A 27,952-nucleotide genomic window follows, 5' to 3' on the forward strand; every position below is an offset into this window, starting at 1 on the left:
CTCCCCCCCCCTCCCCTTTTCCCTCAGACGAGGTGTTCTTAATGTTTTGTACACTCAGTGTAGTTGCTGAGTGACTACAGGTATAACAATGGCTGTTCTGTTCTGTGCTTTAGAAGCCTTAGTCTCTCTGGCAACTGTGTTCCGTATGAAGGGGGTTGTATTCCGTATGGAATGGGCTGCATTCCCTGTGAGGTGTGAGGGTTGTGCCCCAGCTAAACATATGGATGGATTATTAACATACTGAGCGAGGGAAAAGGTTACCCTACAGCGCCTCTTACAGGATCAGGTGTATAAAAAACACATGTGGACCGAGGTCTCCCGCATGAGAATATAGTGCCTGGGGATTGGCTAGTGTGATTCCTTATATTATTACGTTGCTACCATAGGCACGCTAACAAAAATAACTGTGTGTAAGTGTGTGTGTGCGTGATTTAACAAGATATGTATAATCAACACATTGTTTTTCCCCTAAACTCAATCCCATAAATTCTCAGTGACAGCTTTTCTTCTGTTTCTTTCTAGTGGAGAACAGAGAGCTAAGTGCAGCTTATAACAGTTTGCACATTCAAGATTAAGAGTTGTTTCTAAAAGTAACTTTGTGCAGCTTTTCTCAATCACCCCTTGATCACAAGCACAGTCTAGGTTGTCAAACAAAGGGCCCAAACAGCAGAGAGAATAAAGAAGTGTACATTTTGACACATAAACAGTACCTTGAAGATATACATACAATTAGTGAGTCGGCAGAAAATGACCGACTACAGTTACTCAAACAGTCCAACTTGATTTCTCTCGGTGGCGTACTTGGCATCGGGTTGCTACAATGTAAATAACATATGCACTGTACATACTTTATAAGTATTTAAGGAGGATTCTTTCCATTCGGTCAAAAGAACAACACTTAATGCGGTATGGCTAAGTCAAACTTTGATAGAAACAGAACGACCGCTGCAATAAACAAACTCACAATCACAAATACTTCCAACACTTGTTGCTTTGCCTTCTGACAAAGAGATAATACTGAAAAGGCAAATTTCTTCTTTTTTTTTAGGTCAAACAGTAAGTCTCTCTCTCGTTCTCTCTCTCTCTCTCTTCTTGTAAACAGCAATTTGAATGTGATTCTAAACAGCTGAGGAGGAGTGTAGGATCAAACGGCCTGGTGAGCTCGTCTTTTTTTCACTGTTGAAGTACCTTGCTCTGAACGGAAACATGTGAGAAGAGAAGGCAGCGACACTGTAGTTCATATAATACAACACTGATAACAGAAACAACATCCCTTTAGTTCATGCCACTCTTTGTTTAAACAGCACTTTGCCGACCAAACCTTCGACCAGGTGTGTGTGTGCGACTGTGTGCGCCTGCCTGCGTGTGTATGTGCACGTGAGCGTGCCTGTACGATGGTGCTAGTTCAACATTTGCTTGGGCTTTCCAGTCTAAAGCCTTGATAAGAATACTTCCACTTTGGAAAATAAAACCCCAAGGGCGAGCTGTGGAAAATATGATGGTGGTGGTGACTATCAACAGAACAGTGGATCTGCTGCTATCCTATCGATTCTAACCCTCGAGGGCTTCATGTCAGTGTTAGTGTGTTTGGCTGTACTGGAGTGAACTTTATATATATTCACAGTTATTGTTGGCAGGTCTGTTGTATTCTGTCTGAGACATAACAGTGTTCAATTTACAGTCATAATGAGGCCTCAGACAAAACATACACAATGCCATCAGGGAGATGTGGCTTAACATGGTGTGTGTCTTGATAAAGTAGATCAGTTCAGATGTTATTTAACAGCGGTGCCTCGATGATGAGCTAAATTCATCCAAGTTCTAAGGCACATATCAGGGAGAAAGGGACCGCTTCAGAAGAAGCTTATATGACCATATATTTCTACTTCACTCATCTAGCCACTTCAAACAGTCCTTTATGTTCCCAGAGACACTGTCTGTACATTATTTACCACACAGGCTGTGTTGCTCTGCTTCCAAAAGGCACTTTGGCAAAAAGTACAATACAAATTTCGGAGTATAAAAAAGCGAATAAGTTAACATTACAAAAGTGTCTCGTTGAGAACAGAATAATGCAGTTAAAGATGATGATATCAACACTTGTCTAATGCATGTACTGCAGGTTTTTTTTTTTTTAACACATCGACCGACACACAAAATAGGTTGTCTTAAGTTCTGTTGCATTTATACTGACATAAAACAAACAGAACAAAAGAAGAGAGTACTTGTTTCTTGTTTCGTTTTTTGACTGACTCTTCAGAGTGAGTTTTCAGAGGGAATGTTGGTGTTGCATAGAGAGTGGAAGGGAAGATAAGTTGGAGGCAGACGACTCTTTGATAGGCGCTAGTACTTCTGCACCAGAGGCACTTTGACAGTCTTTACTTCTGATATATGAGAGGACTTCTGGATGATGCAGCTAGTCGTCCCTGGTGCATTGCTGTCCTTTCCCTGCGCCAGGTTAGTCAAGGCCATGGCTGCGTTGATCTCTTTCCAGTACGTCTCGTCTTTGCCCCGTACCTTCTCCTTCAGAACGCCACCCCTGAACACAACACACAGAGAGAACGAACGCAGAGTTAGAGGAGAGGACACTAAATAACACAGAGAGAGAACACAGATTTAAAGGAGGGAAAACATTACACAGCATGCAGGAGAAAGACAAAGAACGCAGTCAGAAGAAGGAGAAGGTGAACATTGCAAAAAGAGAGAGAGAGAGCAGAGAAAGAACACAGAGTGTCTGTGTCTACCTGTATGCTGTCCTCTAACTGCATTTTCTCTCACAACACACACAGAGAACGTCACAGAGTTAGAAGATGGGAAACTACACACAATGCATAGGAGAGAACGCAGAGTTGGATGAGAAAGAGGTGAACAATACACAGAGAAGAGAGGCAGAACAAACGCAGAGTTGGAGGAAGGAGGAGGGGGAGTTCTACAAGTAGTTAATAATTATAGAGAGAAAAAACGATGTCAGAGGGAGCACGAAAACACACAGAAGGTATCTGTAAAATACACTCACTTGTCACATTTACTTGATCCATGATCCATGGTTTCTGGAATCACAACAGTAAAATAGGTTAATTTAATGATGCACACCCAGAGGTCAATGAGGCTTAATTAAGGATTTTCTTGAGGGCTGGTGAGGTGGTGTGTGTGTGTGTGTGTGTGTGTGTGTGTGTGTGTGTGTGTGTGTGTGTGTGTGTGTGTGTGTGTGTGTGTGTGTGTGTGTGTGTGTGTGTGTGTGTGTGTGTGTGTGTGTGTGGGTGTGTGTGCGTGTGCGTGCGTGTGTGCGTGCGTGCGTGCGTGCGTGCGTGCGTGAGCTCGGTCTGCAGTAACATGTGTTTCTCTGTTTCCGCTCTTGATTCAGATGTCAAAACAAATAGTAGCCATGTAATAATGGACATATCTAAAAAACTAAAAAGGCACTGTAACAATCATATTTTGACATGAATCACACAACTGCACTTTTAGATATTTATGAATCCCAAACTGTATACACTAATACTTTCCTTTGAAAATAAATGAGACTGAGAATATATGATTTTGTTGAGAGAGAGAGAGAGAGAGAGAGAGAGAGAGAGAGAGAGAGAGAGAGAGAGAGAGAGAGAGAGAGAGAGAGAGAGAGAGAGAGAGATATGGAAATAGAGATCCGTATCTTCATATGCTTTACCGACACACACATACTCAAATAGTAGCCATTTATAGCTCATATGAAAAACATTAGTCAGGAATAAAACAATGAAGTCAGTCAACCGGTCTGTTCACAACCAGGCCCATCTAATGTTCTGTGTTCTCACTGTGAGGTTACCAGACAGACCTCAAGGTAGAAGGGCTGTTATGATGGCGTGTGTGATTCTGTGTGTTTGTGTGCATGCTTGCGTCCGTGCATGTGTGAGCGTATGTGTGTGAGTGTATGTCTGTATGTGTGTGTTGGGTAACGGTGGCACAGCCGCAGCAGGCCTCATGTACTCCCACTAGCTTCCAAGCTATAGAGTGCTTCGAGAGGGGGTAGGGTAGTAGGGTGGGAGGGTGGTGGTGTGAGGGGGCAGTGTTTGGGTCCAGGGCTAGCTTCTGCCTAGCGGCGAGTTCTAGCCAGTGATGATGATGACACTGGCTTGGCACCCTCCAAGCTCATTAAAAGACACCAGAGCATCTGGATTTCCTGCTCATGAAGCCTCCAGGCACACACTTTGAATTAACAAAACACATGGCTAAGGCCAATGAGCTGCTTTTAAGGAGGGAGGGTGTGAGGGGAGAGAGATGAAACTAAGAGGGAACCCATGAGTGTCTGTGCTAAAGTTAACACTACCACAAAGCTTCAGGTCTGTCAGATTTGCTGTGGAGAATTGTGCTTTTCTCTGAAGAATTTGTACAGTAATACCCAGTATTCTTTGCTTAGATAATCAGTAATTGGCTGTCCTGTGTTTGAGTTGAGCATTAGTCTAGACCAGGCGACTGATTTGGGTAAGGTGAGGCTCTATCTCTCTTTCTCTTTCTTTCATTTCTCGCTCTCTCTTTCTCCTTTTCTCTCCCTCTTTCTCTCTCATGTGGACGCCAGCTGCTTTCATTTACGATGATTGCCCTCCCAGATTTCCCCATAGACTCAGAGACACGGAGGAGAGACAGACGCTCGCCTCGCATTTCCCCTTAAAGAAAATGTTCGTAACAAGTATGAGTCCCTTTAACAAGTAGACACTTGTACCGCCAACACCGCAAGTCATTTTGATCGTTTTTTTACACTAATGAAAATCCCCATCGCACATTTGCACTGGAATTTGTTCCCACACTTCTAACTAGCAGGGAAGGAGGGTCGGGTGGGGACAGAGTTGTTAGTTACAGTCATTTCCCCTACACAACTGTGGAGCTGGAAAACCATGTCCTCACTTCCTCCTGCAAGGGTCCCAGAACCCCTCCGACACCGGAGAATGGACAGACGGATTTCACCGCTGCGCGTCGCCGCCTTTCACCTCACCCGTTCATTTTTCCAAAGACCTAAATCCAGACCGGGAATACAGACTCCTGCAGGGCCAAACAGCAAAACACCTAATCATTCCAAACGCCTTTCTCTCCTCGCTGGCTGCTTGTTTTCCGAAAACGTTCACATGTGCCGTGACCCGCACTGACCTGCACAACCCCAGGCTGATACGAGGCTGATTATGACATTTCCTGTTGTTTCCTGTTTCTCTCAGTAATAGTTTAACTCCACAGAGAGAGATGATCTTTAGGGGGATAAACTCACCTCACCTTGTTTGAGATTCTAAGAGAGAGAGAGAGGGGGGAAGGACAGAGAGAGAGAGCGAGAGAGAGAAAGTTGTGAGGCGATTACAAAGAGAACAAACCGCAGCTTGGGTTTCAACTCTTTAGAACATTCCTGAATACTCGTCTGGCCACATCTCTCTCTCCCTCTTTTCCTTTTTCTTTTGGTTCTTATCTCTCGCTTCATCTCTTGAGTCTCTCCCCTCTCTTTTGCTCTCTCTCACACTCTTGCCTTCTCTCTTTATCAGTCTCACCAGTTCTTTCTCTCTCTCACTCTTCCTCTGACTGGAGTGACGTACAGTAACACACTGTGTTTAAGGTGCTTCAGATTGACCGTTCACAGGCAGTCCAGCCAAAACAAATGCAATTATGTTTCTCCCTTTGCTTTCGCGAGGAAAAGCTATATCTGTTATATGTCAAGAACGAGCACTTCTTCCACGGCTTCACAGGCCACTTAAAAGCCTTGACATTATTACAATGTTTTTTCTTCTTCTCCGTCCTTTCCCTTTCCAGCTTTGCTCTCTGACTTCTGATTGAATTGACCTCATTCTTACTTTATCTCACAATATTAGGTGAAAACCCTTCTTCTACTTTGTTAAGACTGCTGTAATACTTCACAGGAATTTGCAGGGGTCTACTCTACATTAGTAATCAGCGGAAATGACAAGTTACCCAATGGAATACGATCATTTTATGGTAAGAAAAGTGGAGGTGCAAAAACATGTTTGCTTCCCCTATTTTGATAGTGGGGGAGCAAGCACTCTGTTTTCTCTACGGCTCAGGTGCCAATGGTTTAGTCTATTCCAGCATATTTCAAGTACATGTATCTCTATCTAGTCTCCCTGACTAATACCAGTGCTAGAGACAGGATTGGGACTGATTTAAAATATGCTCCATTCATTCATTCATTCTGTATAATAACAGCTATGTAATTACATCTCAATTACATTGTTTTAATCTGCTGTAAATTGTTATGTTGTAATGTTCCTACATGGATATATTAGCACAATGTTTACTATGGTGTCAGGAAGGGTATGGATTGGTTGCTAATGACGACAAGCCATACAGCAGACAACAAAATACAACAAAGATATTAAAACAATACCCTACAAGGGATTATGGTATTGCTACAAGACACCTGTTTTGCATCTTTTGTCTTGTAGTTACTGTAATCTGCGTTGGGGTGTTTCTGATAAGGCGAGTACAGAGCATGACTGTTTAAGTAGGCTAAAAGGGAATATCTGCAGTTGAGCTGTGTCAAAATACTACTTGAAATCTGTCAAATACTTTTCTATTGGATCAATTGCAACAGGCAAACTCAATCAAGCACAGATTGAAAATAGATATTTCAAGTATTATTTGGTCCCAGATCTGGTCTGTGCAGCGAGGCTGAAAAGCCGTCGTGGGTTCCAGTCCAGTGTGTTTCAGAGCAGGGCAGCCAGTGTCCAGATGCCATTGAATCCCCTCAAAGTCCCATAAAAGCCGTGTTTCTGTGACGCCTCCTGCAGGTTAGGAGCAGAGCGGAGCAGAGGGTGGGGCCACAAGCGTGCTTTACCCAGGATCCCCGACCCAGACCCAGGCCAGAGCCCAGCAGGGCCACCGCCCCCGGGAAGGGAACGACGGATGGAGAGCTGAGCTGGAAATGGACCATCTCAAGCTAAAACTCTATTTCCAACCTCCTTTGCCTAAAACATCTAAAACTCTGATTTTTTTTAAAACAATGACCGTGCCAAACAAACTATAAATAGTCAATAAACCATAGCGGGACCTTTTATTATTTTTCTGTTATTTTGGGGGGTTTTCTCCTTCTTTGCTACTGAACTGAAAGTCAAGCAGTTAACTTTGCTGTTGCCTTTCTGTTATACTGACAGCAGGATTTCGTAGACTTTTTTTTAAAGATCGGCGAGGGGAAAGAAGTTTGATGGTTTCTGGCATGGAGGTGAAAGTCCAAAAATATTTGTTCACTTAACATCACTGCGGGTGAAAGAGGAGAGTGAATACAGCGGAAAATGTAGAAACAAAACATTGGAGCAAAAACAATCAACAAGAAAACTGACAAATGAGAGTGGGAATAAAGTCCACCTGCTTAGAGAGGATGGGTATGTTTTATCACAACCAGCTGGTGCTGTTGTTAGCGACACACAACAATAAACACACCACACCAGCCTCTGGTGCACAAACCAAACCAAAGGCTGCGCTAGATTAGTGATCAGTGAGCTCAGCCTATTACCCGCGCAGCTCCTGAAAGCCAGACAAAAGAGAATAAATATACAACACAGATGGGACGGACGCAATCACAGACACCCCACTGATAGACCAGAGGTCAACCGACCAATGGAGAGCTGGACAGCGCTGTGATCATCCAATCATGTGTCTCCGCTAACTGGAGAAGGTCAATCAGTATGTTATGACTCAGGAGTTACAGTATTAGATTCTGTCCCAAATGGCAACTTATTCCCTACATAGTGCACTACTTTTGACCAAAGCCCTATGGGCCATGGCCTAAAGCAGTGCACTATATATGAAATAGGGTGCTATTTGAGAAGCATCCTTAGAGATGAGTAATCCTGACTGCTGTCATCTCTAACGGAGAGGAAGCCGTTCAGTCCACAACCAAGCTTTCAGCACAACTTACGGTACTGGAAAAGAGACATTATGGGCCAAGCTAACTTGGTCAACTTTTTTTTTTTTAAAGTTGCTGACAGTAACGGGCCATACTTGCGAACATTAGAAAAAGTATTTCTCTGTCTCAAAATTCAATTAAAATCACTGATAAAAGGGTTAGGGCTCTATTTAATCTGTATCGCTGAAGCGCTACAGATTGCGCGATAGGTATTTAAAGATAATTTCCCATTGAGCCGACATATGCAGCGTTTACAGTGAATCACAGGAGGTTTGTGGCACCTTAATTGGGGAGAACGGGCTCGTGGTAATGACTGGAGTGGAATTGGTGGAATGGTATAAAATACATCAAACACAAAGGTGTTTGATGCCATTACATTTGGTACTTTCCAGCCATTATTATGAGCCGTTCTCCACTCAGCAGCCTCCTGTGCAGTGAACGCATGTTTTATGTTGATTGGGGTATAAATGGGGGTGCAGTATCTACAGTGCATTCGGAAAGTATTCAGACCTCTTGACTTTTTCAACATTTTGTTACATTACAGCTTTATTCTAAAATTGATGAACTCGTCTTTTCCCCCACATCAATCTACACACAATACCCCACAATGACAAAGCAAAAACCGGTTTTTATAAATGTTTGCAAATGTATAAAAAAAACTTAAATATCATATTTACATAAGTATTCAGACCCTTTATTCAGTATTTTGTTGAGTCTCGAGTCTTCTTGGGCATAACGCTACAAGCTTGGCACACCCGTATTTGGGGAGTTTCTCCCATTATTCTCTGCAGATCCACTCAAGCCCTGTCAGGTTGGATGGGGAGCGTCGCTGCACATCTACTTTCAGGTCTCTTCAGAGCTGTTAGATCGTGCTCAACACCGGGCTCTGGCTTGGCCACTCAAGGACATTCAGAGACTTGTCCCGAAGCAACTCCTCCATTGCCTTGCCTGTGTGCTTAGGGTCGTTTTCCTGTTGGAAGGTGAACCTTCGCCCCAGTCTGAGGTCCTGAGCACTCTGGAGCAGGTTTTCATCAAGGAGCTCTCTGTACTTTGCTCCGTTCATCTTTCTCTCGATCCTGACTAGTCTCCCAGTTCCTGCCACTGAAAAATATCCCCACAGCATGATGCTGCCACCCCCATGCTTCACAGTAGGGATGGTGCCTCCAAATGTGAAGCTTGGCATTCAGGCCAAAGAGTTTAATCTTCATTTCATCAAACCAGAGAATCTTGTTTCTCATGGTCTGAGAGTCCTTCAGGTGCCTTTTGGCAAATTCCAAGTTGGCTGTCATGTGCCTTTACTGAGAAGTGTCTACCATCTGGCCACTTTACCATAAAGGCCTGTCAGAGTGACCATCGGATTCTTGGTCACCTCCCTGACCAAGGCCCCTCTCCCCCAATTGCTCAGTTTGGCCGGGTGGCCAGCTCTAGGAAGAGTCTTGGTGGTTCCAAACTTCTTCCATTTAAGAATGATGGAGGCCACTGTGTTCTTGTGGACGTACTATGCAGCAGAAATGTTTTGGTACCCTTCCCCTCGACACAATCTTATCTCAGAGCTCTACAGACAATTCCTTCAACCTCATGGCTTGGTTTTTGCTCTGACATGCACTGTCAACTGTGGGGCCTTATATAGACAGGTGTGTGCTTTTCCAAATCATGTCCAATCAATTGAATGTATCATAGGTGGACTCCAATCAAGTTGTAGAAACATCTCAAGGATCTCAATGGAAACATGATGCACCTGGGCTCGATATCGAGTCTCATACCGAAGGGTCTGAATACTTATGTAAATAATCATTATGATGCATTGTGTGTAGATTGATGAGGAAATGTTCTTATTTAGAATGACGCTGTAACATAACAAAATGTGGAAAAGGTCAAGGGGTCTGAATACTTTCCGAATGCACTGTATGAAGATATTTGAATGGGGAAACATTTTCATGTTGGGAAATTCATCAACACATGTGAGGACACAGAAGACCTGCAAAGAACACTTGTTCATGAAGCCAAAGATTCGCCTCTTCCTCCCTGTGAAATGCGTACTTAACAGGCCAACAGCACATTATGATCATCAAATCAACTAGATCACATGCATTTCACTGACTTGTCACATACTGTAACTCTCAGGGTAGAGCGCCTAGCCCCTCACATCAGATAATCATTTACGAAGTTCTTTATTCAGTCATGATTGTTGAAAAATACATGAAAAACCCTATATGGACCCTATATCTATTCTCAAACAAATAAACAAACAAAGGAGAGAAAAGAGTGAGGCAGAGAGACATATTGTAACTAGACTGTCACTAGTGACACGATGAAGAGCTTGGTTTTTTTCCTCTTATTTTCCGTGGTGGTTTAAAATGGTCTGCATTTTTTCATAATGTCAAGGGGTGTCTGTGAATGAAGTTAGGGATGCCTTGGCACTTCTCTGGCCCCAGGACTGCCAACCCATCCCTGGGCCCTCCCGCCATTCCCTCCACCCTCCACCCTCTCTCTTGGGCAGCCACTCCGAGGCTGGGGCTCCATGGGCCCTCATTGGCACATACTGGTCGTCCAGGGACCAAGGCCAAAATATAAGCCAGTCACACTCACACATAGAGACACAAAGACAGAGACAGAGAATTTATGGAAAATGTGCTTTCGCTGCTTCCCTGCCTTGCTTACAATGACATGGCTTTGAGTTCATAACTTTTACATTGAAAAAAGAAGTTTACAAAAACAGTGAGTGAGTAAACGCAAAATAGGTATAAAAAAATATGGTATTCTATTACATTGCCAATTTGCATGAACTTTTATATTCCAGTCAAGTACAGTACCGTGAATCCAAACTAGCAGGCGATATTACAGAGTATTAGCATTCAAACCAGTCCAGAACGTTTCACCTTTCTTGGGATGCGTACCAAAAGGCACCCTATTCTCTACATAGTGCACTATAGGGAATAGGTTGCCATTTGGGATGGACACTAGATTTCAGGTTTTCAGTCTGTAAATCTATCATGGCTTTGACTTGGTTGAGCGCTGCAGCACGTTGCTGAGTTGGATAATCCTCTAGTAAGTCGTAACTTTGCGGCCACAGAGGAGCCATTGTACTGGGAGTAATAGCTCGCATCCCAAATGACACCCTATTTCCTTTGTAGTGCACTATTTTTGACCGGGGCTCTAGTCAAAAGTAGGTAACCATATATGGAATAGGGTGCCATTTGGGACACAGCATGGATTCAGCTCAGCAGTCACTGTATTCCTGCTAGAAATATTACATTATTGTCCTCTTTCTGGTAAGAACCCCAGATATTACTGTAGCTAGTAATGACATAGTAATAGTAATAACATCCAGGCTATGTTATAAATGATATTAACAATCCCAGATGCATAAAATATTAACCATGCACACTATATATAACTTTTAAAATGGCTTAGTCTTTTTCCTATTCCTGCAACTTTTTCTACAACGTGGAGGCAGATGACAAGGACCATGACATTCCCAGACCACAATGCATCAGTCAGTGATGGGGGAAAAGATAACAATCCCAAAATGTTTTTCACACATTGTTTTTGGAGATGAAGACATAATAGTGTTTGGTGTGTTGAAACATGGCTGAGAGAGTCTGTATGTTTACGAGTGGCAGCAAACACTAGCTAATCAGAGTCACAGCCAAATGAGTGGGCTGGAGGAGAGGAATACCTTGTTAATTAAGGCTCATCTTTTGTGTGTGTGTGTGTGTGTGAGTGTGAGTGTGTGTGTGTGTGTGTGTGTGTGTGTGTGTGTGTGTGTGTGTGTGTGTGTGTGTGTGTGTGTGTGTGTGTGTGTGTGTGTGTGTGAGACGTCGACCACCACCGCACATCAACATCTCAGAGGAAGATCAGAACCTCAGCAGAGATGAGCGTGACAGAGATTCATACATGTCTGTTTGCCGCAGATGGTTGGCACGGAAACGGTCATCACGACAGCGAGCTCTGCTCCTCCTGCGGCTAGAGATTAAGGAGAGTTGGACACAAGTTCCAATCGGAGCCTTGTCTGAAATCTGTGGATCAGTACGTGCATACTTCAAACGCTGACCTAAAGACCAGAGAGGTGTATGGGTCACTGGGGATGTATTAATATGGTAACGATATCACCCGATGACGTAGACCGAGCGGTCGAAGTGAGATTCAGAACAGGCCCCGTTCTTAAACTATTCAACAGATACTTTATCATTATCCTCTGTTTGATTGAACAGGTACAGACAAAAAAAAACGTGCTGCTCTGAATCTGAACCAGAGCTAAAAGCTATTTCTGCTCCCAGCCTTTCTCAATAACCCTGGTCCTCTGAGACAAATGGAAGTTGTTTGCAGTACACAAAATGCACTGAAGAAATTGTGTACACCAAACTCTTGTGTAAACACAATTTGCTTGGGATTTTTAAGTGTTTTCTTGAACAAAAAACTAGCCCATTCTGAAGTTGGAAGTCCCAACTTGGAACCCATATGATATGTTTGTACTGCAGTCTTAACATCATGTGTTGCAATTCCCTGTGTGTGTGTGTGCGTGTGCGTGTGTGTGTGTGTGTCCGTGAGGGCCTTGACTCCTGGTCACAGCTTCTACTCTCTCATTAAGCCATTCTCTCCCTTCACAGCCATCCCATGGGAACACTATTGTGGACAATTGTTTTAGACATGAGGCTGTATGTTTTATTTTTATGAAACCAATTTGTGATTCTGGACGCTACTCAAACTTTGACGCTGATGACTTTCTTTCGAGAAATGCCTCTGTCATTAATCTCCCACTTCTGACATCTATGTTAGGAGTTTCACTATAAACAGAGCCTAGGCCATGTTTGTCACACTTTATTTCTCTATGAAACCGATTGTTCTAGTCTGAATGAACTAGGCTTGTTCTGTACTACTCCGTTCTGTTCTGTTAGCATCACACCCAAGTCTGATAGGTGGTGGACAACATTTATCTTATAAATATAAAACCAGCCAAACCGAACTCAGCCCTCCTTTTCTTTCCATGTACCTATCCACTCACTAGCACACTTCGTACTCTGTACCACAACATCAAGCCAAGATCAAGATCGAATCAAGCCAGGATTCCACTTCTGTTTGCCACCATAAGCAGTACCCACCACACCCAAAAAGACACAATGGGGTTGCAATACATTAGATATTCTACTCTACTCCACTCTACTCTACTCTCTGCTTTGTGGAAAACACCTGATTTACTTCACATCCTAACCATTATGAATGTTTTACTATAGATGGCTTTGTCTTTGTGTTGAAAAGTCTTCATTCTACCAGACACATAGACACACACACTCACTCATTCCAGCCTTTCAACAAAATATACTGACGAAGAGAAAGAGAGAAAGGTTGGTGTACGCCACGCTCTCTCTGTCTTTTACTAATCACAGCCGCAACGCTCACTTTCTTCTCCCGACAGCCCCCTTCACTCTCTGAGAAATATCTGGCCAGGGATGGAAGGATGGGACCCCCCCTTTGTATTTATTCTAAAAGTCAAGATCTTTCTCACAGACACAAACAAACATGCAGGAACGTGCATACACACAGACACCACACACACTGGACCTTAGTGAGTCTTGGCTGCTGGGTTGGTCTCTTGGAACAGCCTCTGTCCTTCTCCCTCCCTCCATCCCTCCCTCCTCTCCCCCCTTCTCCCTCTCCTCCTTTATTATTATGAAAGGGTGGAAAGAGGTTTCTGTGGCCAGTCCTCCCGTCCCTGCCTGGCTAGTTGGATCCCTAAGATGAGCCACTGCAAGAGGAATCCGCATCCATCAATGTCATAAAGGCTGTGTTTACACATGCAAACCAATTCTGATCTTTTGCCCAATTATTGGCAAAAGAGATGATCTGATTGGTCAAAAGACCAATTAGTGGTCAAAAAAAATATCAGAATTGGGCTGTCTGTGTAAACGCAGCCACAGAGGCTTATTGTCATCATACAGACCCAGTAAAGTATTGTCCTCTCAGCTCCCTGTGGCCGCCTAACAACTAGCTTCACTAAATTACACATCACTCAACGAACGCTACTGTCTGAGACATTTCTCTTTTCTAAAATCAGACGTTTTCCACTTTCCACCCATTCAACGGAATTGTACTGCTGCTTTACAAATCACGACAGCACTCAGTTCATTTTATAAACGTCCTGAGAGTAGTAGGCTGCGTTTACACAGGCAGCCAGCCCAATTATGATATTTTTCAACTTATTGGTCTTTTGACCAATCAGATCAGCCCTTTCTACAATAATGGAGCAAAATATCAGAATTGGGCTGCCTGTGTCAACGCAGCCATGGAGGATTCATTGACCATGGGGATACATATCCAGCTGCATATAGTATTCTATAGCTTGTTAGACTAGACGAAAAGGAGACCAGCTCCACTGATAATGACGACTGTGTTCGAGACGCTTCCTTTTTCTTTCCACCAGTATGGGACGGCAGCCTGATAGAAGCCACACGAAACACTGAAACGGTACGGACGGTGGACACTCTCGCCATGTCATCGTTCCAAGGCACCTACCGAGTCAGCCTGGCAGCTACTAAACTACTAAACATTTCCATTCAGGTAGATAGGATTTTTAAGTGCTTTTTAAACAGCTTTTTAGACGACAATTCTCTAGGATTCAATAACTGTCTGGCACTTGCTGTGACCTAATTCAACAGACCCTTATGAGTCTCAGAGGCCCTGTCAAACACTACTGTTTTCATGTAACATATTTCAGACTCAACTATGTGTTAAATGTTGCCTCCCTGCATTCGTAAAAAGTCACTTTGATGCCAATGTATTTTACAAATAATTTTACAGGTGGTCTTCAATCCTAACGTGTTGGTTGTCCCTGAACGTCAACCAACGAATGGCCCTGTCTGTCTGAGAAAATGGCGGAATGGAAAACGAGTGTGTTCTTCTCGAAATTACTGAGACGTTTTGGGCCTACGGAATATCACAAACACATAAACCATATTTATCACTATTTAGTAGAAATAGAAACCATGCTGTCATAGTACTAAACTACAAACAATAATAGATTTTAAATGAAATTACACAATTAGGGAAATAGACAATAATTGATAATTTTCTTCTTCTTGATTGATCTACTTATCCAATCTAAACAGAACCTATAAAATATTTTGGGGGAAACTTGGCTGAACAAACCAACTGTTTAGTAAATAAGAAAAAAGAGCACCGTTAACTTAATATGAAAAACTAGCAAGAAATCACAAATTAAGGGCGCTATTCAATCCGCTAAAGCAGGAACGTTTCCTTTAAATTTTAAAAATGCTATAAAGCTTCCACGATGTGGATTGAATAAAGCCCTAAGTCATGTATTGATGATATATCAGTTGTGCTTACTTATACAGTACATACACTACGCAGAACAGAACCTGAGAAAATGTACCACTGTCAAACCTCTGAGAAACCTCTGCCAAAGATCTCTCTCTCCATCTTTCCCCTCTCGCAGAAATGAAGATAATTATTTGGCGTGTAATGATCTATATCATATCGGACGGGGCAAAATCTGGTAGTGAGCAAGAAGAAAAACATTCAGTGAGATTCCCGCCATTTAATATGCCATTAAAGGGTAATTTGGCATGAAACCACTGGCATGTGCATTGGAATTCTACTGCTCCTTGTTTTCAATGAAATTCCCAACAGGATATTTCAGAGATATGTTTTCTTTACGTCAAGCAAAAAAAAAAAGGCTTTTGGTTTTCCCACTGAGTGCGGGGACAGAGTAAGCTTTCATCCCAAATGGTACCCTGTTTCCCATGTAGTGCACTACTTTGACCAGAGCCCATAGGGAAAAGGATGTAGGGAATAGGGTGCCATTTGGGACGCAAGTATAGTAAATCTACACTCACCATCTCCTGCCACGTCTGACTGCTCTCTGAAGTCAGAGATAAGACCCACGGCAGACATCCACCAATTGTCCCATTAATGGACATTTAACCAATGGGCTCTGATCAGCGGGCACGCCACTTTGGCTTAAGCGAATCAGAAGTGATGCAGAGGTAGGGGCTTATAACGAATGTGCCAGTGCCAAGAACTCTGAGAGTTCTCTCAATCTCCTACAGCCCAGGCATGAAGGCACACACGAACACACTCACCCACACACACATGCACACGCTCAGACACACACACACCTCCAGTCCGGGAAGCTCAGCTCAAGCCTGAAATTTCAGACACTCTATAATTGTCAAAAGTCTCCGGAATTATTTCACTACTAAAATATCTGGAATGTTCAGACAGCAGAGAAAAAACTCCAGAGGAAATGATGCAAATTGGAGCTTAACCATTCTCTCTCTATCTCTCTAATTCTTTCTTTCTTACTTACTCTCGCTCTCTCTAATGCTCATTCTCTCTCCCTCTAACTCTCTCTCTTCCTCTATTTCACTCTCTCTTACTCTGTCTGAGCCTCTCGCTCTTTCTCTCTCTCTCTCTGACAACAAGATCAGATGTAGAATCAGAGAATTAAACTTTAATTTAATTTATTTTCTTTTTTTGCTGAGTTTTGATGATGAGGAGCTAGCAGGTGTTCATGTGAACTTTCTTGTGAGCCCAAGCCTCAGATAACTTTCCGTGCATCGGGATTCAAGCTCCCTTCTTTTCTCGCATGTAACCGTTCCCAATAATGCCTGGCTGGCCAGCCCAGAAACCCAAGAGAGAGAAGTCATAGCCAAGACATTATAATTACCATGGAGATAAAATAGTTACTTTCTATTAAAACATTATGTGGGCCAGGTAAATAATTCCTTATACATTTTTCTTATTAAATCGAGTCCTGTGCTGAAGCCTAAGCTAAGCCTCTCCCTCTCTCTCTCTCTCTCTCTCTCTCTCTCTCTCTCTCTCTCTCTCTCTCTCTCTCTCTCTCTCTCTCTCTCTCTCTCTCTCTCTCTCTCTCGCTCTGTCTCTCTCTCTGTCTCTCTCTCTCTCCCCTTTCTCTCTCTCACTTCTTCTCTTTCTCCATCTCTCTCTATCTCTATCTCTATCCATCTCTCTCTCTCTTCCCCCTCTCTCTGTCCCTGTCTCTGTGTGTCTCTTTCTTTCTCTCTCGCTCTCTGTATTTCTCTCTGTCTGTGTCTGGCTGGTGACTGCCGTGCTCAGCAGGTGTCTCAGTGAGAGAAATAGAGTTTTTCGGGTCAGGGAGTTTTAAGGATTTGATGGGGATGGAGGATTGTAACAGTCGCGGTCGCTGGAGAGTTTCATTGGACTGCCTCCCCTATCTGGTTAAACATCACTTCAAATTCAAATTAAATTGTATTTGTCACATGCGCCGAATACAGCAGGTAGACCTTACCGTGAAATGCTTACTTACAAGCCCTTAACCAACCATGCAGTTTTAAGAAAATAAAGTTAAGAAAATATTTACTAAATAAACTAAAGTTAAAAAAATAGTCTGGGTGGCCATTTGATTAATTGTTCAGCAGTCTTATGGTTTGGGGTAGGAGCTGTTAAGGAGCCTTTAGGACCTAGACTTGGCGCTCCGTTACAGCTTGCCGTGCGGTAGCTGTCTATGACTGGAGTCTTTGACATTTTTTGGGCCTTCCTCTGACACCGACCTGAACGGCAGGAAGCTTGGGCCCAGAGATCTACTGGGCCGTACACAATACCCTCTGTAGCGCCTCTGCCTTCCTTCGCACAGACAATGTAAAACACATTTAGCCATATGATCAAGTTGAAATAAAATTGGATAATATCCCTCACCCTACCCTGTCCCAATCCCACTCTTCCACCTCAATCTGAATTCCCTATAGTCACTTTTTAATAAACAGAGGCCCAGTTGTTCTCGGACTGAAGAAGAACTGTAAGAACTTCATGCAGCACTCTGTGAGATTAGGTCCTGATTGGTAACAGCACCTGAAACCCGTGGGTGAAACATCATGAAAGCATGAAGCCTTTATAAGACACAGCACATACAGCCGTGCTGATATCCAAGGCCAGCCCACAGGCACTAAAACCAGGGGTTAAGGGACACTGCACTGTGAGAAATCCATATGCCAAGTGGAAAACTCACATGCACACTCTTTGTTTCATGTGCCTCGCTCAAATATATCCATTGTTTTGTATTACTTTAGCTTAGGTTTTTGTATTATTTGCACGGAGCCCCTGCTCCACCTTGGGGAAAGCTTGCACGCTCACGATCACAGACGCTGGCTCACACACACACACACACACACACACACACACACACACACACACACACACACACACACACACACACACACACACACACACACACACACACACACACACACACACACACACACACACACAAGTTTCCCTCCCAAGTCTGCCCTGTTCTCTCTCTTTCGGTATGGCCTCGTGGCAGGATCAAAGACATGCTAAACAGTAGTCAGAATGTGAGTAAGTTACACATGTTCTTATTGTGTCTCTAGTGTTAAACCGTAAACCCCAGACCTAAGACAGAGGGCGAGACCAGGGTCTCTCTGTTGGTATGAACAGAACACACAGAGAGATTTATATTAGACTTGGCCAGGTCCCAAATGTAAAAAGTAGTGCATTAAATTGGGAATAGGGTGCCATTTGGGACACATATTTAATCTAATAATAGACTAGGCTATCCTTTCCTATAGGTACCTAGGAGGTCCATTTCAGTAGCCACAAGTATCATATTAACTTTCACACATCTGAAATGAAAGGAGAGTGTGAGAACAGGGAGTACAGAGGCCCAGAACCAGAACCAGGCTGTTGAAACTGGACAACAGGGAGTGGAACAGCAGTGGAACATCGTCACAGCGCCCAAGAACGCCTTCCTCACAACGAATGGGCCAGATGGGGCTGAGGGCCGGGAATTAAAACAAAATGTGCAGATGGGGACAGATAGAGAAAAAAGAGAAGAGAGAAGCAGCAGGCGGCTAAATCTTGAGGAAAGAATGTGTGAAGGAATGTAGGACTCTTACCAGCTCGATAAACAAAGTTTGCCTCGGTTTCTGAGGATGACGGGGAGAGGAGATCATCGTCGTACTCATTGGAGCTGAAGGATCCTGAGTGGTTCCTCTTCCTGGCATCCATGACGGCGTTGGCTACCATCACGTGTCGCAGCGAATCGTTGAGGTAACGGTGGAGCAAGCTACTCTTGTACTTGGGAGGCGGAGTCACATAGTCCTCGGCCAATGAGGCAGCGGCGGCAGCCCGGAGCCCCACCCCCATCATGGCTGCTCCCTCTTTCTTGATGACGCTCTGGTACATGGGCTTGCTAAACTCAACGCCACTCGTCTGCGTCCGCAGAGTGTTGTCCCCATCTACAACACCAGGGGGCGCCACCAGGAAGAAAACAGAAAAAGTAGAGAGAGAAAGAAAGAAAAATCTGACATTTAGTTCCTCTGTCTGTATGCCCTCCAGTTTGCAGGGCTTCAAACAACTACAGTAAAGAAAGACCTCAGCTATCAGCTTAAGACCAAGGCATTACCAAACCATAACGGTTGGTAGCCCATTTCCTCTCTATAAAAAGCACATTGCTGTTACTCTTTGCAGAAATAAATCCTTTCCAGGAGGCTCTTTGCGGCTGAGATTGAATTAAAATATTGGCCCCCCCAATGAAAGACAATACAGAAGATAAAACACATTGCTGAAAAACAGTAACCCTCTCGGGATGAGGGAAATCAAGAGAACTCCACTCTAGATAGTGTCAGTGCCAAGACTGTAATTGGGTAATTTCGGCAGGTCTGAGTTTTGATTCAGTTTGGGCCAAATTATAATTATAGCTTTTACATATCAGAACCACATGGACAAATTTGCTTTCCTTCCCCCTGCTTTCTGAAGTAGATATTTGAGGCATATATCGAGGCGTACATTGCACATCCGAGAGTGAGGTTGAAATCCTCAGGCGACATGTAAAACAAGCTAGCCAAAGGTTCCTTTTTTAAGCCTTTGACATTGCTCTTTCATGCCTTTTCTCAAGTCGGACATAAACCTGAGCTACATGTGACCTTTAGCCTCCCTCGGTCTGACCCCTGACCTCTTCCTGTTGAGGCACTGCCATGGCAACCTCGCTGACACTGCGGTGAAATATCTAACAGTGAGACCTTGACAGTTAGACTGACTAGATACAGGGTCATTGGGATTATGGTCTCCTCAGTCACATAACTAACTCTCTATCAGATCACAGTGGGGGGTCTGATAGAGAGGCTTGGCCAGCAGTATATGGATCATGGCAGGGAGAAGAGCTGAGAAAAAGTTCAGAGCTGTATTATGACAAGAGAAGTAAGTCTCTGGGCCCTAGAGAACACCATGCAAATTGAAGACTGTACAAACTATAGACATTCCACCCTGCCCACATTTGTGTGTCTCTCCTCCTCAACAAACCTAATTAGGGATTAAGAGACTGAGTGACACCACAGTATAGTGCACGGGTGTTTTTCAGTGTCACCGAAAAGAGCTGAGAGAGAGAGAAAGAGAGAAATACACAGCTGACGGAGCCTCTCATTTCCAATTGCAGGCTGGGATCTGAAGGGGAAGCTAGTCCTCAGCCCTGCTAGCCCAGTAGTGTGTCTTAATGACAGCGTGTCACAGCCTCTGAACCTCAGCTTCTGTCTACCAGGACACACAGTGTGCGTCCCACACAGAACCCTATTCCCTATGTAGTGCACCACTTGTGACCAGAGCCCATGCACTATATAGGGAGTAGGTTGCCATTTAGGACACAACCACAGACAGGCCATTTATAACACCAGCACATGGCCATGCATAACTGGATCCTTACTTTGGAGCTGGGGCTGTCGGATACGAGGCATATGGGAGGAGGAAGATGCTTGTGTTTGGCTGACCTCATTTTCTGAGATAGAGATATGATTTGAAGGATTCAATGGATGATGTTATGGGGTGTTATGAGCTGATACTTTGGCAGTGAGGGGTGGATACCTTTTGAAATATGTAATGTGTGAGGTGTAATGTGATAGATTGGCCCTGGCAGTGAGGGTTATGTTTATCAGATAGACTTATGATGTTATAATATGATGGGTTGGCGGTGAGGGAAGGGTTGGGGCTTACCTTCTGAGCAGGTGTCATCGCTGCTGACACTCAGTCTCTCTGCGTTGCCTTGGACGTATTTGTTGTAGAGTTTGATGCGCAGGGCCCAGCTCAGGTCTGGCTGTCTCACTGTGTTCTTCAGCCTCCTTCTGGCATTGGCAAACCAGTTAGAGACCTGAGAGACGGAGAGGGAGGGAGAGAGAGAGAGAGAAAAGTAAGAAAGACAGAGTGATAGGGAGAGAGAAACATATCAAGTGAGAAAAAGACAGAGGAGAAAGAGAGACAGAAAGAGAGACAGAGATAGAGACAGAGAAAGAGAGATCGAGACGGCAGAGAAACAAAGACAGAGGGCAAGGTACAAGGAGAGTCAGAGAGAGAAGAAAATGGAGAGAAATAGGAAGACAAATAAAGAAAAAGAAAATAGAAATCAATATTATTGTTTGGATTCAAAACACCCCCACATCCATGACATTACACAGACTATCCTTTAGGGAAATGTCTGCTGTGCCTCCCTCCATCCGGCCTGCCTTACCCTGGGCATGAGAGAGACGGAGAGAGAGTCAGGTTGCAGTATGGCGGACCCTGATACCAATAATACCGCCGAACCAGAGTCGCCGAGACATCCCAGACACACTGAGGAAATGGGTCGGAACAGCGATAAAACACCGTAGCATTCATCTCGTCTAGTCATCTTTAGTCCTCTAGTCTATATCAAAGGCTTTCAAAATCCCATTCACAAACCTTTAACACTCCCAAATGCTTGACAGGACCAGCGAATGTAACGTCACCTTAACTTATTTCCAACCCAATCCTATGTGCTGATTCTGGATTCCGCCACTCTCCTAATATATATTTTTTCAAGCACCGTCTTCTTTAATGCAATAAAATGATACCCAACCCTGCCTTCTCCATTTCACAAGAACCAGAGCCCATAAGATGTTATACTAGAATATTTGTTCATGCTCAATAGACTTCAAACAACTTATGAAAGGGTTGGGCTGGACATATATTAGAGTACTTCTTTTTGGATCTTTCCTGTGTTTCAGCATCATGTTTCTCATTAACGAAGAGAGTCCCACGTCCCTTTGTCTCTAGCTGAGGGCATGTTACACTAGGGGCCTTAGCTGAGATGTCTACATGTGGCTTGGAGAAGGCTGAGAAAGACAGAGAGCTTTGAGAGAGCACTTAGAAGTCTGAGGCAATTTGCTTATCAGCCTGTAGGAAAATATGTTATTAAGACTGAGACTGCGAGAGGATGAATGGGTGTCACGCCTGGCCTACATCCAAAATAGCACCCTATTCTCCTATATCGTGCACTACTATTAACGAAGGCCCATAAGGCTCTGGTCAAAAGTAGTGCACTATGTAGGGAATAGGATGCCATTTGGGACTGACACCGGATCACAACGACGGATTACCACCACAGATATCAAACACAGTGTGATGATATTACTTAGTGTTATGACACCAAAGGGTTCATCACTTTGTTCCTTGTTACTGCCCTGAGTCAGTCAGTCAGTCAGTCAGTCAGTCAGTCAGTCAGTCAGTCAGTCAGTCAGTCAGTCAGTCAGTCAGTCAGACAGTCAGTCAGACAGACAGACAGACAGACAGACAGACAGACAGACAGACAGACAGACAGACAGACAGACAGACAGACAGACAGACAGACAGACAGACAGACAGACAGACAGACAGACAGACAGACAGACAGACAGACAGACAGACAGACAGAGTGAACATAACATGGCATTGCACCCCCGTATAGGGTGTGTGGGCCTGTGTGTGGGGGTGTGGGCCTGAGTGTGTGTGTTCCATGTAAGGCATTCTTCTCCCCAAAACAAACAGCTTTATTAGGACCCAAAGGAAAAACAGATGAGGCGACCGATGCAGGAACGGGGAAATAGCCATGACAGCCTTAGATCCCTCCCTCCCCCCCTCCTCTCTCTCTCTCTCTCTCTCTCTCTCTCTCTCTCTCTCTCTCTCTCTCTCTCTCTCTCTCTCTCTCTCTCTCTCTCTCTCTCTCTCTCTCATTTATGACCTTGTGTTGTGTGCAGATGACACAGCAACATGCAGATGTAGGATCTTAATTTGATCACTCTTTGTTGCTGAGGAAATTTAATTTTGTAGTGTATTCAAAGTTTAAAAAGGCCTCTAATTTCACTTTCAAATGTCAGACTTGATTTGCCCTAACGAAAAATGCATCAACCCCTACAAATAATGTCCATGAATTATAATCCACATAATAATTTGCATTTCCTGTTGCTGCAGGATTATTTTACCATTATAGCAAACTGTCTCAAATTAAGATTCTAGGTCTGTACAAGCCCCACATGTCAGACAGAACATACCATAGGGAGGTGCTCAGTTGTTGCATTCTGGTGCTGCTCTCTCTATCTCACATTCTGGCTCTTTCTATTTCTCTCTTTCTCTCTCTCTCTCTCTCTCTCTCTCTCTCTCTCTCTCTCTCTCTCTCTCTCTCTCTCTCTCTCTCTCTCTACCTCACACACCCTCTCTCTCTGTCTCCCACCTACTCTCTCTCTCTCTCTCTCTCTCTCTACCTCACACACCCTCTCTCTCTCTCTCTCTCTGTCTCCCACCTACTCTCTCTCTCTCTCTCTCTCTCTCTCTCTCTCTCTCTCTCTCTCTCTCTCTCTCTCTCTCTTCTCTCTCTCTCTTTCTCTCTCTGGTGTTTGTCACTTTATGATGGAAACATAGTAATCTACAGGAACGCTATGCTCTATGACTCACAACACTAAAAGGTCACCTAAGTACAAACTGCCTATTTGCAAAGACAAGTAGGCTATAACGAGGCTATATTTTCAAACAAGTATAAACAAGCTATAACAAGAGACATGAACAAGGTCAATATTGTCCATAATGAAAACCATAAGGTTAAATAAAGATGGATTATTCATAGAGACAATCGGAATGCCATGATTTTAATATTGACTATTTCTGTGACAAATTAAAATGTAGGCTACACTAGAATGAATTGTAATTAGGCCTTTTCACTATGATAATTACTGCTAATTATTTATCTATATACTGTTTGTATTTTCTTTTCAATACAATATCATATCAACAACAATCAAATGACGTTGTGGTTAAACTGTTGTTCCAATTGAACTGTCCTGAAATATTTAAATATTTCAAACAAGAGAAAAACCCACCTGGACCAACGTCATTTGAGAGCCAAGGGCTAGCAGGATTTTCTCCGTTTTAGTCGGGTACGGATTGTCCCTGTGTTTGTAGAGCCACTGCTTCAGGGGCCGCGCCATGTCCTGAAGGGCCTGACGCTTGTGTCGCACCTTCCCGCTGTTCTGACGGCCCCTGCACAAGGGAGAGAGAGCGAGAGAGAGCAACAAGTGCGTCAGTCACTGCTCTAGAGAAAATAGGCCTAAATAATTGAATTGAGGCCCTTGTCAATAAGCATGTTAGTTATGAAACAAATCTATTAAGAAAAATCTATATATTATTGACGTTTAATTTATGCGGAATAGTGGCACATACTTTTCTGATTTTGTTTTCATAACGTAGTTGTCAAGGTCGCAGACTGTAGGCCTATAAGAAATTGACATGATGAAACAATACTGAATTTAAATAAAATATTAAAACATTGCTGTTAAGATTTTTTTTTGTAACACGGGGAAATTATTTGTGCTATTTCTCTTCGTAGGCTACAACGTATTTTCCCTTTATAGAAGTTGTTGGCAAAAACTTGATCAGTGATGCACAACTTTTACACTCAAGAGTAGACTAATTCGGTAATCTTGTAACGACCCTGGGTTTATACTCGCGGATATCGATAACATTTAGCCTAGGGTTTAATTCACTGTGCATACATTAATTATACCTGAGGTAGGCTATATTAGTTCTATTAAAGGCCAAAATACCATTTGGCTAATCAATTAAAGATAGCCTCTCATTAAAACGTATTCGAAAAACAACGATAAAGGAATAAGCTATAATTACCAACATATCAATTTCATATAATTAGACCTACATCTTAATGCATTTTGGGTGGGGAAAAAGTTTTGGGAAAGGAAACACACAAAAATCAAGTGACGTGATCTTAGATTGAATTCGTGGATGAGTGGTACTTTATCCATAGTAGAGAGAATATTGTTGTTTATTTACACACGACCTACAGTGGATATTCCGTCAATGTTGTAGTCTTACTTGATGAAGAAAGGTTATCCAGAGTCATAACACGTTAAATGTGTCATTTTCTCACCAAAGTGTGCTATAATTAAGCTGGCGCAGAGAAGCGTTATATTGGTTGCTTGTTTTCTTTGCTGTGCTTCTCCTCCCGCAAAGCACGAAAACGTCGCAATGAAACAAATAATAACATTCCATTTTACACCCATGGTAGCAGCTAGACGTGTCTCAAGTATGGCTACGTTTTATGGTCAGTGCGTGGTGCTGTCTGTGTAAGTGCTATCTTTCAACCATGTGCAAAATAAGCTACTTCCAAATCGAGCAATAGCCTACGTATTTTGGTAACGAAACATTCTCAGACTTTGATAATTAAAGGGATTCCAAAAGGGAGAAATGTTTTCTTGATACTTCTAATCTGCTGCCTGTGATTTTTGAACCTGTAGATGTCACTATGGCCCTGCGATATTCCTACTTTATCTTCTGTCTCCGAAGCTCCGCTGCAGATGTAACATATTTTCTACTAACTTCAAGTCTGCCTGAAATTCATGTTCTACAAATACTTCCCTTCTAATCTAGATCTGTATGTTAAATCACATTTTTACTCCCCTATACTGAATTTTGGAGACACACACTTCGTATCTAAATGAATATTCTTCATTAGTAATGATATTCCTCCCGAAGCGGCACCTCACGGCATTGTGTTATCTATCCCTCCTTCTCTCAGACTTAGCTCAATAACTCCGGCTCTGACGGAGACCGTCCGTGTGTAGGATGTTTTCTTAAATTGACTAGTGTTTCACCCAGCATCACGTTTGATTCGATGCTGGTGCCTATCCAAACATATAAGGGACTACTGTCTGTAAATAAATTGCGTCTTGAGTGTAAACAGCCCATGGGTCAATCAGAGGAATTTTGACTCTCTGAGTACTGATTAGATGAAAATAACACATGACATTAATCCTTTTTTACTCTCTCTCTCTCTCTCTCAAATAAAAATGCCATGATTGACTACACCACACATAGAGTTGAAGGGCACATTTATACTGTATATTGGGAACAGGCGAAGAGTGTTTTATACACGCTACTGAACACAGGTGGCCTTGATATTAATCTGTATATTATCTGTGAATATCAACACTAAACTACAAACCAGGTTGTAATAGTAAATATTAATTTCCTGCAATTTCTATAAAACAATAAGATTATATTGCACTGATGGGAAAATAAAATATGCATGTAAAACCTAACGTGGTTAACAGTTTGCTAAGATGTGCTATGATTTCACTTTAGATAACCTTTTGTCTGAATGTGTCATTTAAATGACTGCTTAGAACATATCCAAAAACATTATTAGACAACATTGATTTCGAAAAGCCTACCTCTTGCATTATAAATATGTAATTACACATCAAGCACACTTGGTTACCTGGGGTCACCATCATAAAAAAAAACGAATCTGCACAATTCGAACTTGCGCCATCGACTTCTTACACCTTTCACACAGTGCGTATCACTCCTTATTCAGTTGCGCCAACAGAAAGGTTCCCTTACCCAAATATGACTTTACAATGCAAACCGAAGTGCATTAATTAAAACATCTAAACACTGTTGCAAGCTTTGTTGTCCGCTTTGTTTATGAGAAGTTTGAATGAGTGACATACCTCCTGTGTCTGATGCCGTTGTCTTTGATAACTTGGTGATTGCTTGATAGCAGGTCTGGATGAAGGTCCGGATGCTGTCCATCTATTACCTCTAAATAATTGATGCTGCTCCTCTCGACCTCCTTCGCCTTCTCATCGAAGAGGACCTGGTTACTCAATTTGTTAAACACAATAGTATTCATCTTTGGTTCGGTATTCCTCTGTTATCTCTGCTTCGTAAAATGATATTTCTCAAATATTGTCGCACTTCACTTCTTATTGAAGCTGCTGCCCCAGTGTCCCGGTGAGTCCCCTGTGAAGCAAGTGGAATATTGGGATTCAAAATTCATGCAGCTGTGGTTATCAGATTCAGATTGGTATCATTTACTAAAGTTGGATTTATGGTTTTGAATCTATGGATAATATGACGATGCGCAAAAATCAACGTGCATTATATTTGATCCTAATTCATGGTAGATCAATTTACGCAATAAGCGAAAGCCCGAATGAAACCACAAAGACACTAGTGTTCTTGACTATACTCAAAGACCATCCATCTCAACAGAAACACATCCCTCTCTGCACTGCTGTGCGGTGCCATGAATCCATTAAGCATTCCTGTGAGCGATATTTTCATATTTTACTCACTAAAATATATTCACTAGGCTACAAAATGACTAAAATGTCAAAACAACCTCACCGTACATACAGAGAATGTCAATATATTGAGAAAAAAATACGGTCCATCAGATGTGCTAAATGGGTCCACAGCCGCACGGGCTCATTCGTAATGTCATTCCATCGCCTTTCCCCCCCCTGATTTTAGAGATACAATGCATTCCACACCACCACATGTTGCCATGAAATCTCTCTCTATCGTCGTCAGACATTTCAGAGGTGCATTTGAGCTGACACACAAAATAGTTCAGCTATACATTTGAGAATGTTTTTGTTTGACTTAAAACCGACAAGGTGTATGATTTACAGTTAGAGTAGCCTACTATCATACCGATAAATATTTCTGGCTTAACATGAGCATGACTCCAGTCACGGGAGGGATATACCGTGCCATCACCATGGAACAATGTTGCCAGATATATCCCATTCCGGGGATAAGGTAACGCGCTTTCAAGTTGAGGTAGACGTTTTTCCATTGTAGTCACACATAAGAAACCCCATCAGACGGTGTCTCGTTCTCAGTTACCTGTACCGCAGCCCGCCTGCGTCTTTGTGTAGTGTGTAGTAATCCTGCTTCCAGTTGTCCATTCCCTGCTCACATGTTCCCGTTCTAAGTTCC

General features: G+C 43.0%; 1 protein-coding gene across 1 annotated transcript; it reads right to left on the reverse strand.

The window, feature by feature from the left end:
- On the reverse strand, positions 1-27,952 carry LOC120050436 (homeobox protein Mohawk-like). The gene is made up of 7 exons (XM_038997026.1): positions 27,860-27,952; positions 26,677-26,968; positions 24,028-24,187; positions 20,879-21,032; positions 18,790-19,131; positions 3,017-3,050; positions 1-2,539 (listed from the first exon to the last, which is right to left on the reverse strand). Exons 2-7 carry the CDS (start codon positions 26,856-26,858, stop codon positions 2,344-2,346), a joined length of 1,068 nt encoding a protein of 355 aa, XP_038852954.1. The 5' UTR covers positions 26,859-26,968; positions 27,860-27,952; the 3' UTR covers positions 1-2,343.

The sequence above is a fragment of the Salvelinus namaycush genome, chromosome 7, assembly GCF_016432855.1.
Source record: "Salvelinus namaycush isolate Seneca chromosome 7, SaNama_1.0, whole genome shotgun sequence".
NCBI lineage: Eukaryota > Metazoa > Chordata > Actinopteri > Salmoniformes > Salmonidae > Salvelinus > Salvelinus namaycush.